Here is a 12260-nt window from a genome sequence, read left to right as displayed (position 1 = left end):
CTCCTGCTGGCCTGGCAGAAGTCCAAAATCAGGAAATGCTGAGGGGATGTGTGCAGCCTTAGCCAATCGTAGCTCATCTCACACTGAACTGCTCTGGGCTGTGTGTAGCAGAGTGAGGGAGGAAGTTCTCCCCTGTATGGCTTCAGATGATGTCACGCCAGCTGGGGAACGCCCCTTCCCAGTCTGTGAATCTGACTGAGACTGAGCAGAAAATACAGAGCGATATCAAGGTAGAAAACTAACAAATAGAAATAAAGGCCCGGGGTGGTTTATCATGATGGGGGCAGCGAACTGGGAGGGTTATAACATTTATCAAGATCATGAGAGGTACTCTATAATGAATACCGGTCATCAAACCATATTTTCTAAACTAACTCAGATTCTATTCCCCAACTACTCCTAACACTCCTTCTGCTTCTGTTTCCGAGCTTTAAAAAGCTGTGTGTCATACTTCTCCCCTTGCTCACATTGTGTGAGCTCCCTGCAGGAGAAGGTGGGTGTTCCCCAGCAGGCGCCACCTCACTGAAGCCTGTGAGAGCTGTGCCCCTGCCATGCCCCACACACACTTCGAGTTTGGTCTCCTGCCAGGCCGGGTGGAGACCAAACTTAACTGTTTGACTTGCGCAGGGAACAGAACAGCGACACCTAGTGGCCATTTTTTTCAATTACATAAAAAACATATAAAGTTAAGAATTTTAACAGCAAGTAAATAGCAACGTGTTTTAGGATTATATAAGGAACAATATATTATAAGTTTAGCGACAGGTACTCATAAATATTAAAAATCATATAATTTTTTTCCTTTTTTTTAAATAAAAAATTATATAATAGATTTGTGTGTGTGTAGATTTGTATTTAATAAAATATATTTTTTATTTTATTTCAGTGTAATTTTTTTTCTATAATGGGATGGGATTCTAACAAAATGGTTCATTTATTGACTTGGACGACCGAGCGCGAGTTACGATAATATGCGCACGTTATCGTATCCGTAGCCCTGGAAAGAATTTCTTTAGCAGACGTCAGTGGGAATGCGCCGATTTCCAAAAGCTCCCAGCCAAGTAATCGTATGAGGGGCCTTAGACATACAGGCGGAATGTGCGCACGCATCCCGGAGATTACGCGTCGGCGCTGCCAGCTCTTCTGCTTTTTCTATTTTCCTAATGAAGGCGAAATCTATTGCGTTCTCCAGCTGTAGCCTTTGGCTCTCCGGACATGATGGGACTTGTAGTTTTGCAACAGCTGGAGGCACACTGGTACGCATGTACTGCCTTAGAGGCTAGGTCTTTAAGTTTTGGCCCTCCAGCTGTTGCAAAACTACAACTTCCAGCACCCTGATTGGGATACACTGATCAATGGAGTCCTGGGGGTTGTCTCCTCCGTCTCCCTTCTCTGATCTCCATCTGATGTAGATTTCTGGGGTCTCTGGTTCCTCATCTTATCTTTACTGTTTATTTGTGGATTAAGTCTGTGAAGGTCTTGAGATTAGGCCGAGGTCTTCGCTATCAGCTGTAAAGGGGACGACAGGAGATCAATCCCCTCTTTGTAGAGATTTGTAGCTCGGTGATGATGATGATGGTGAAGTCCTCAAGGTTTATGACTTTCTTCAAGGAGTGAGAGTTCTCTCCAGATAAGATGTCTCCTCTGTAGTCTCGGAGATAAGAATCACATTGGATCCATCCCAGAATAAACCACTTCACGTAATGACCGCGGACGGACTTCACCTGGCTACGTTATTGCTCCTTGTAGAACTTCTTGAGATGTTTGGAAAAATTTATTGCAGCTTGAATTGGCTTCCGGTTCTAATGCCCAAGTTTAGGGGGACACTGGAGAACCCTATATTAGGGCTCGTTCACATTGACGTCTGTCTCTGTTATTTTTATGCCTCTTCTTAATGAGAACCGGTCACCAAACTAAACTTTTCATATATTGTTCCTTATGTAATTATAAGACACTTTGCTGTTTACTTGCTGTTAAAGGGATATTCCAGGCAAAACCTTTTTTCATATATATCAACTGGCTCCGGAAAGTTAAACAGATTTGTAAATTACTTCTATTAAAAAATCTTAATCCTTCCAGTAGTTATTAGCTTCTGAAGTTTTCTGTCTAACTGCTCAATGATGTCACGTCCTGGGAGCTGTGCATGATGGGAGAATATCCCCATAGGAACTGCACAGCTCCCGGGACGTGAGTCATCAGAAAGCAGTTAGACAGAAAACAACAACCCAACTTCAGAAGCTAATAACTATTGGAAGGATTAAAGGGGTTGTGCGCTGCCCTGACTTTAAGAGCTCCGCTCACAGCGTCCGGAAGTTCATTACTCCGAACGTTGTGTGCGGGCTTCCATGTTCGCAGCCGCCGGGCGTGACGTCGCCTGCCCCCTCATGACGTCTCGCCCGCCCCCGCAACGAAAGTCTATGGGAAGGGGGCGCAACCGCTGTCACGCCCCTATCCCATAGACTTTGGTAGAGGGGGCGGGCGTGACGCCTGGCGGCTGCGAACACGGAAGCCCGCACACAGCGTTCGGAGTAATGAACTTCCGGACGCTGTGAGCAAAGCTCTGAAAATTAGGGCAGCGCACAACCCCTTTAAGATTTTTTTTAATAGAAGTAATTTACAAATCTGTTTAACTTTCCGGAGCCAGTTGATGTATAAAAAAAAAAGTTTTGGCCTGGAATACCCCTTTAATATTCTCAACCTTTTACAGTGACCGCCCCCCCCCCCGACCTACGATAATTTCAGCATACGATGACTCGGAGTCCATCGCATGGTGAAGGCAGCACCACCATACGATGCTTTTTTTTATGTTGGGGCCGTCGCATAAACGGCTATCCTGCAGCGCAGACTGCTTCAGCTACCACCGGATAGTCGTTTACGGTGCCCCGTGGGGTCGGCTGACGATCACTTACCTGTCCTCGGGGCTCCGGCGCGTCCTCTTCGGGATCCCCTGCATCATCGTCGCTCTCCATCGTCGTCATCACGTCGCTGCGCACGCTGTCCCGTCATCCAATTGGAGCAGCGTGAGTAGCGACGTGATGGCGGCGACAGAGAGCGCGGATGCCGGGGAACCAGAGGCCTTGCCGGAGCGTCGGGGACACCCCGGGGACGCGGCGACAGCGATGGAAGGCGACATCCAGGGCAGCGGTGACGGTCCAGAGCGGCGGGGACACGTGAGTATAATCTCCAATACCAGTGGTCTTCAACCTGCGGACCTCCAGATGTTGCAAAACTACAACTCCCAGCATGCCCGGACAGCCGTTGGCTGTCCGGGCATGCTGGGTGTTGTAGTTTTGCAACATCTGGAGGTCCGCAGGTTGTAGACCACTGTCCTATATTTAACATTGCACGGATCCCTCAACATACAATGGTTTATTTGGAACGGATTGCCATCATATGTTGAGGGACCACTGTATATGTTTTTAATGTGATTGAAAAAACTCCACTAGGTGGCTCTGTTCTGTTCCCTGCTGTAAGTTAAACAGTTAGTTTGGTCTCCTCCCAGCCTGGCAGGAGACCAAACTCAGGCATTGCATGGCGGGGCACAGCTGTCGCAGGCTCTAGTGACGTCGCGCCTGCTGGGGAACGCCCACTTTCTCCTGCCGGGAGCTCACACAATGTGAGCAAGGGGAAAGGAATGACAAAAGGAGCTTTTTAAAGCTCAGAAACCTTTTTAAAGGGCAGGAGGGATGTTAGGAGTAATTCGGGAATAGAATCGGAGTTAGTTTAGAAAATATGGTTTGATGACAGGTTCTTTTTAAATCCGTTCAAAAATTTTGCAAACAGTTGTGAATGGATCCCATTGATGTCAATGAGATTGTGTTACAATCCTTTGTCGCCTCTTAGGTTTCTATTCTGTTTTTTTATTTTTATTTTTTCTTAATTTTATTTTTTTTACAGGCAGTATTTTTTTCCCCCCATCAAAAAATATATAAATACATAAAACGGAAGAGAAACGGATCTAAAAAATGTAACATTGAAGGCAATGGAAAACTGATGAGCCTTTAATGTCGCCCATTTGATCCGTTTTTTTCCAATCCCTTTTTGATCTGTTCTTACTTCTGAGCATGCTCAGAAGAGGTGTGAACCACCATGAAGTAGCCGGACAAAAATAAAAAAATAAAAACGGACATACAGGATACAAATGGATTAAAAACTGATGCAAAAGGATGTCACTTAAAGGAGTACTCCGGGGATATGAAAACTTATCCCCTATCTTAAGGATAGGAGATAAGTTTCAGATTGCGGGAGGTCTGACCGCTGGGGCCCCCCACGATCTCCTGAATGGGGCCCCTGGCTTTTTGCCGCATGCGTGGCAGCCGACCCCCCCCCCCCCCCCCCTCAATACATATCTCTATGGCATAGCCGGCGGAGACTGCGGAATGCAGCGCCAATCTCTGCTCTAGCGCTTGTTTACATTTCTAGGATACAGCTGATAATTTTCGGTGTTAAAAGGGGCTTTAAAGGGGTGCTCCGGAAGGAAAAAATGATTTCAAATCAGCTGGTGCCAGGAAGTTAAACAGATTTGTAAATTACTTCTATATAAAAATTCTAATCCTTCCAGTACTTATCAGCTGCTGAATGCTCCACAGGAAGTTGTGTAGTTCTTTCCAGTCTGATCAGTGCTCTCTGCTGACACCACTGTCCATGTCATGAACGGTTTGGTTTGCTATGATGATTTGCTTCTACTCTGGACAGTTCCTGACATGGACAGCGGTGGCAACAGAGAGCATTGTGGTCAGACCGGAAAGAACTACACAACTTCTTGTGGAGCATACAGCCGCTGATAAGTATTGGAAATATTAAGATTTTTAAATAGAAGTAGGATGTCTCCATACATACACGTAAGTGGTCCAACTTCTGGCACCAAGCCCCCCCCCCCCAGGAATCTCCAGAATGGGGAACAGCTTCTCCTCTGGTAATGGAGCTGGATTGCGCACTGACGCTCCATTCATTCTCCATAGCCAAACTCTGTCTCGGAGAATACTTGGTTCCCCATTCTCGGAGAACATTTGGTTCCTGATTGTAGAGGTCACATGTTTGTCCCACCAATCGGACCCCCATGATCTCCAGAACTGGGAACAGTGTCTCCTCTTAGAGTTATACGGTGGTTGCACATCACTGCTCCGTTCGTTCTCAGTGGGGGCCACCAAAGATGGCTGAACACTGTCTCAAAAAAGTCTTGGTCCCTCGTTCTGGAGATTGTGGATGGTCCCAGCAGTCGGACCCCCGCAATCAGATGAATTAATGGGTCTCTTGACTGTCTGAAAGAGTGAAATAAAAAGTATGCGGCCTGTTTGGAAAATGATCTGCGGCCCTCCAGCTATTGCAAAACTACAACTCCCAGCATGCCCGGACAGCCAACGGCTGTCCGGGCATGCTGGGAGTTGTAGTTTTGCAACAGCTGGAGGCATGCTGTTTGGAGACCACTGATCTCTAAACCTTGCTCTGGACCGCTGATCTTTGCATCAAAGAACTATTTATAGCAGATGCAGCGCGTGATGTTCCGGATTATCTCCGTATAGAAGTAGCTGGGTGGGGACCCGCCGGGTATTGATAAGACAGATGATGTTGCACCATAGCTACATGTGCACGTGGTTTGGAAATATTTCACCCAGAAATGGCGCAACGCTAATTTTCCCAATGCATTTTGCGCAACAGACGTCCTGTCTGTCTCTTATCTCACGTTGGCTACAGACGTCTTCCTCTCCGACCAGGAGGCAGCGCCCATCTTTATTGGCTCCTTTTATCTATTGGCTTATTCCACTGTGATGACTGCGCGGCTTCTAGGTGAAACTTTAACGTTGCAGAGCCACCATGCTTTTTTTTTTTTTCTTTCCGTTTTTGCACAAAAAAATATATAATTCATAATAATAATAATTAATAAAAAAAATAATAATTCCCATAGACAGTCTTACCCTACAGCAGTGATTTCCAATCAGGGTGCCTCCAGCTGTTGCAAAGCCTTTGGCAGTCCGGGCATGCTGGGAGTTGTACTTCTGCAACAGCTGGAGGCACGGTGGTTGGAAAACATGTCCCTAGAGACTTTGCAGGTAATCTAATTCCCTTATACTCTAGTAGGGGCAAGAGGTCTCCTATTCAGGACCCTCATCTATTAGCTATAGTAGAGCATCCAATCCAAGTAGTTCATCCAATCTATGGACCGCCGGCTGCAGCAAAACTACAACTCCCAGCATGCCCTGACAGCCGAAGGGTATGCTGGGAGTTTTAGTTGTGCAGCCTGGCTGGGAATTGTAGTTGTGCAGGCCTGGCTGGGAGTTGTTGTTGTGCAGGCCTGGCTGGGAGTTGTTGTTGTGCAGGCCTGGCTGGGAGTTGTCGTTGTGCAGGCCTGGCTGGGAGTTGTCGTTGTGCTGGCCTGGCTGGGAGTTGTCGTTGTGCAGGCCTGGCTGGGAGTTGTAGTTGTGCAGGCCTGGCTGGGAGTTGTAGTTGTGCAGGCCTGGCTGGGAGTTGTAGTTGTGCAGGCCTGGCTGGGAGTTGTAGTTGTGCAGGCCTGGCTGGGAGTTGTAGTTGTGCAACAGCTGGAGGCACCCAGGTTGGAAACCAATGGTCTAGGTGCACTTGAAATGTGTTGTCCCTGATGAGGTCCACGAATGATTCCCCCATAAGTAGCCGATTTCCATGACCGGAGGAGGGGGGAGGGGGGTGTCATAGGGAACCATTGTGGGTCTCGGCTTCTTGTGCCAGTTCTCCGGTGGCGAATCGCCAGCATTAAAGGAGCTGTAAACAGAGCGGGGACAATAAGTGCCCTATTTAACGCTGAAGAGAGAATCTTAAAAGGAACGAGGGTGAGAAATGTTACATTCCTATCTGGATGATCAAGAGCTGGGGGGGGGGGGACTAAGAATTAGGTCAGTGATCCTTATAGGGGCAGGGACCCTATTGTGGGGGAAGGGGTGGGGCAAGTGATGGTATTAATGTCTATATATTTACTACAATGGTCCCATTGTATTCCTAATATGTGTGCATTGGTACGTCCGCTGTGCAGTATGGGCCTTGACATGCGTTACATAGTTGTGGCTTCTCGGCGTTCCTCCTACGGGTTCATACGATTCATAGACCACCCGTATAGACTGGAGTTAGCGGTGCCTATGGATTAAGATGGCTTGGAGGTGGTCAACCAGGGTGCCTCCAGCTGTTGAAAAAGTACAACTCCCAGCATGCCCGGGACAGCCTTTGGTGCATGGATATGTGATGAAGGGTCCACAAGGCAAATAATCTCCTCCTACAATCCATTATGAGAAGGGTGTGCTGATTTGCATGCACTCGCCCTATTGCATTATGGTCGGCCATTCTATTTGTTCATGGCCATTAGGCAAATACTGATACCAATTACTGATACTTTGTTTTAAGCAGAAGTGGCTCTCCATATTATGGAGCCTTAGGCGAAAGTTGATAATGAGGCCCCAACTGATTAAGATATGCCCTCAGCAATTAGGTAGGGAATCCCTCCCACCTATTGGGTAGAAGTGTCCAGTAGGTAGGTAGGGAATTCCCTTCCCCTTATTAGGTAGAAGCCCCCATAGGTAAGGAATTAGGTAGAAACCAATAGTAGGTAGGGGATCCCCCTTCTAGGAGCACCCGGCAGGTAAGGAATCCCCAATATTAGGTAGAAGCCCCCAGTAGATAAGGAATTACCCCTATTAGGTAGAAGCCTCCAGTAGGTAGAAAAAAAACCCACACTATTAGGTAGAATCCCCCAGAAGGTAGGTAATCTCTCTCTTCCCCCTCCCCCCAATTAGGTAGAAGCCCCTAGTAGGTATGTAATTGTCCCCCACCCCCCTATTAGGTAGAAGCCCCCAGTAGGTAGAAAACCCCCAACCTATAAGGTAGTAGCACCCAGTAGGTAGGTATTCCCTCTATTAGGTGAAATCCCTAGTAGGTAGGTAATCTCTCCCCCCTATTAAGTAGAAACCCCTAGTAAGTACATAATTGTCCCCTGCCCCCCCCCCCCCCCTATTAGGTGAAGGCCCCAAGTAGGTAGGTCATCCACTCCCCCTTTAAGGGTAGAAGCAACATACCCCCCCCATTAGAGGGATTACCTAAAGCAACATACCCCCCCCATTAGAGGGATTACCTACCTACTGGGGGCTTCTACCTAATAGGGGGTGGGGGGATTTTGCTTCTACCCTATAAGGGGGAGTGGATGACCAACCTACTGGGGTCCTTTACCTAATAGGGGGGGGGGGGGCAGGGGACAATTATCAATCGTTACAATGTATCTTCTGTATCTTCTGTATCTTCTGTATCTTCTGTATCTTCTGTATCTTCTGTATCTTCTGTATCTTCTGTATCTTCTGTATCTTCTGTATCTTCTGTATCTTCTGTATCTTCTGTATCTTCTGTATCTTCTGTATCTTCTGTATCTTCTGTATCTTCTGTATCTTCTGTATCTTCTGTATCTTCTGTATCTTCTGTATCTTCTGTATCTTCTGTATCTTCTGTATCTTCTGTATCTTCTGTATCTTCTGTATCTTCTGTATCTTCTGTATCTTCTGTATCTTCTGTATCTTCTGTATCTTCTGTATCTTCTGTATCTTCTGTATCTTCTGTATCTTCTGTATCTTCTGTATCTTCTGTATCTTCTGTATCTTCTGTATCTTCTGTATCTTCTGTATCTTCTGTATCTTCTGTATCTTCTGTATCTTCTGTATCTTCTGTATCTTCTGTATCTTCTGTATCTTCTGTATCTTCTGTATCTTCTGTATCTTCTGTATCTTCTGTATCTTCTGTATCTTCTGTATCTTCTGTATCTTCTGTATCTTCTGTATCTTCTGTATCTTCTGTATCTTCTGTATCTTCTGTATCTTCTGTATCTTCTGTATCTTCTGTATCTTCTGTATCTTCTGTATCTTCTGTATCTTCTGTATCTTCTGTATCTTCTGTATCTTCTGTATCTTCTGTATCTTCTGTATCTTCTGTATCTTCTGTATCTTCTGTATCTTCTGTATCTTCTGTATCTTCTGTATCTTCTGTATCTTCTGTATCTTCTGTATCTTCTGTATCTTCTGTATCTTCTGTATCTTCTGTATCTTCTGTATCTTCTGTATCTTCTGTATCTTCTGTATCTTCTGTATCTTCTGTATCTTCTGTATCTTCTGTATCTTCTGTATCTTCTGTATCTTCTGTATCTTCTGTATCTTCTGTATCTTCTGTATCTTCTGTATCTTCTGTATCTTCTGTATCTTCTGTATCTTCTGTATCTTCTGTATCTTCTGTATCTTCTGTATCTTCTGTATCTTCTGTATCTTCTGTATCTTCTGTATCTTCTGTATCTTCTGTATCTTCTGTATCTTCTGTATCTTCTGTATCTTCTGTATCTTCTGTATCTTCTGTATCTTCTGTATCTTCTGTATCTTCTGTATCTTCTGTATCTTCTGTATCTTCTGTATCTTCTGTATCTTCTGTATCTTCTGTATCTTCTGTATCTTCTGTATCTTCTGTATCTTCTGTATCTTCTGTATCTTCTGTATCTTCTGTATCTTCTGTATCTTCTGTATCTTCTGTATCTTCTGTATCTTCTGTATCTTCTGTATCTTCTGTATCTTCTGTATCTTCTGTATCTTCTGTATCTTCTGTATCTTCTGTATCTTCTGTATCTTCTGTATCTTCTGTATCTTCTGTATCTTCTGTATCTTCTGTATCTTCTGTATCTTCTGTATCTTCTGTATCTTCTGTATCTTCTGTATCTTCTGTATCTTCTGTATCTTCTGTATCTTCTGTATCTTCTGTATCTTCCGTATCTTCCGTATCTTCCGTATCTTCTGTATCTTCCGTATCCGCTGTCGCCGTCACATGGGGTTTGGAGTGTTATATCTGTTCCTAGGAACGTGTCCAGGTCCCTGATGCGGCGTCCTTGGGTTGTTATTGATGTCACCAGCCGACGGCTTGAATTACAATGGCCGCATTAGCCTGTGGGTTCAGGTTGGCATCATCCTAGGCGACGCGTCCAAGACGTGAAAGCAGGAGGAACCCCTCCCCCATCTTCCGGGTCTTCTCCTAAATGAGTTATTATCCTAATTGAAATGCTTCATGGATCAGCATGGCTCCGAATAGAATTAAGGAGGTCTCTAAGGAAACCTAAATCTTGTACCAAACCTGGACCGTACGGCAGAGCCGGGAAAGTGACTAGAATAAAAACTGGTTAACTAGCCCAGTGTTTTCCGACCAGAGTGCCTCCAGCTGTTGCAAAACTACAACTCCCAGCACGCTGGACAGCCATTGGCTGTCCGGGCATGCTGGGAGTTGTAGTTTTGCAACAGCTGGAGGTCCACACTTAGGCTTGGGCAGCGGAATTCTAACTGTAAACCTTCAGATGTTGCAAAACTACAACTCCCAGCATTCAGAGACAGCCTTGGGCAGGGTCTTATGCAATGGAATCCTATCGGACATGTTGGAAGTTGTAGATTTGTAACAGCTGGAGGTCCGCAGGTTGAAGACCACTGATATAGATGACGATGATGTAGTAGATGACGATGATGTAGTAGTAGTAGTAGATGACGATGATGTAGTAGTAGTAGATGACAATGATGTAGTAGTAGTAGATGACGATGATGTAGTAGTAGATGACGATGATGTAGTAGTAGATGACGATGATGGTGGAGGATGGTGGATGATGGTGGATGATGATATATTATAAACCTAATAAGTATACTTAATGTACAGGCAGATTTCAGTCAGATCAGGTGAGTAAAGTTGTAGGAGGGCGTCCTGATTATGTCCATGCACTGAGGACGCCCTTCTACATCTTTAGTCTACCGATCCTTCTGGTTCTGCTGATCTCCATCTGACGGTTACGGCCGCCTCCAGACACCTTTGTGCTCCTTATACTGTATGAATCGGAATCTGATGACATTTCTGATTTGTGTATTTCAGATGTAAAGAAGGACTGGTCTGACCACGCCTTGTGGTGGGAGAAGAAGAAGACTTGGCTCCTGAAGACTCATTGGACCTTAGACAAATATGGCATCCAGGCCGACGCCAAACTGCAGTTCACCCCTCAGCACAAACTGCTCCGCCTGCAGCTCCCCAACATGAAATACGTCAAGGTGAAGGTCAACTTCTCCGACCGCGTCTTCAAAGCCGTCTCCGACATCTGCAAAACGTTCAGTAAGTGAAAAAATAAACCAAACATCACTCCTCCAGCTGTTTACATGGCAGCAGTTGGGTTAGCGCGGGGCTGTCTACAGTGAGATACATGTCCGCAGGGGGTGAGACAAAGTATCGCGGGGCTGTCTACAGTGAGATACATGTCCGCAGGGGGTGAGACAAGGTATCGTGGGGCTGTTTACAGTGAGATACATGTCCGCAGGGGGTGAGACAAGGTATCGCGGGGCTGTCTACAGTGAGATACATGTCCGCAGGGGGTGAGACAAGGTATCGCGGGGCTGTCTACAGTGAGATACATGTCCGCAGGGGGTGAGACAAGGTATCGCGGGGCTGTCTACAGTGAGATACATGTCCGCAGGGGGTGAGACAAGGTATCGCGGGGCTGTCTACAGTGAGATACATGTCCGCAGGGGGTGAGACAAAGTATCGCGGGGCTGTCGAATGTCTCACATTAGTGTGCGCCGGTCGGGTCTTCCTATTGTGTGATCTGAGGTTGTAGACCTTTGCAAGGGCATTAAAGGGGTACTCCGGGGGAAAACAACTATTTTCAAATCAACTGGTGCCAGAGAGTTAAATAGATTTGTAAATGACTTCTATTAAAAATTCTTAATCCTTCCAGTATTTATCAGCTGCTGTATGCTCTACAGGAAGTTGTGTAGTTCTTTCCAGTCTGACCACAGTGCTCTCTGCTGACACCTCTGTCCAGGTCAGGAACTGTTCAGAGCAGGAGAGGTTTGCTATGGAGATTTGCTGCTACTCTGGACAGTTCCTGACCTGGACAATGGTGGCAGCAGAGAGCACTGTGGTCAGACTGGAAAGAACTACTCAACTTCCTGTAGAGCATACAGCAGCTAAAAAGTACTGGAAGGATTTTTATATAGAAGTAATTTACATATCTGTTTAACTTTCTTGAGCCAGTTGATATGAAAAAAAATAAATGGTACCCCTTTAATTTTGTCACCGCATTTCCTGTTGTGCCAGATCATGCTACAGTTTTGGCGCCATCTTTATAATGATCCGCATATGGTAAATAAGGATTCGGAATAGTACTTTCTGCTGTATTAAAAAAAAAAAAGCTCTATTACGTTATTGTTCCAGGTTTATATCCACATTGCTAATTTTTTTTTGCTTATTCA

General features: G+C 45.6%; 1 protein-coding gene across 1 annotated transcript in view; it reads left to right on the top strand.

Annotated features, from left to right (window-relative positions):
• Positions 1 to 12260, top strand: part of FERMT2 (FERM domain containing kindlin 2) — an 85082-nt gene that overhangs the window by 25328 nt on the left and 47494 nt on the right. The window contains 1 exon segment of the mRNA XM_056546299.1: positions 10891 to 11124. Within this exon segment, the coding sequence (XP_056402274.1) occupies positions 10891 to 11124 (234 nt within the window).

The sequence above is a fragment of the Hyla sarda genome, chromosome 11, assembly GCF_029499605.1.
Source record: "Hyla sarda isolate aHylSar1 chromosome 11, aHylSar1.hap1, whole genome shotgun sequence".
NCBI classification, from domain to species: domain Eukaryota; kingdom Metazoa; phylum Chordata; class Amphibia; order Anura; family Hylidae; genus Hyla; species Hyla sarda.
Note: the sequence above shows the minus strand (reverse complement) of the source record. Positions and strands in the feature narration are given on the sequence as shown.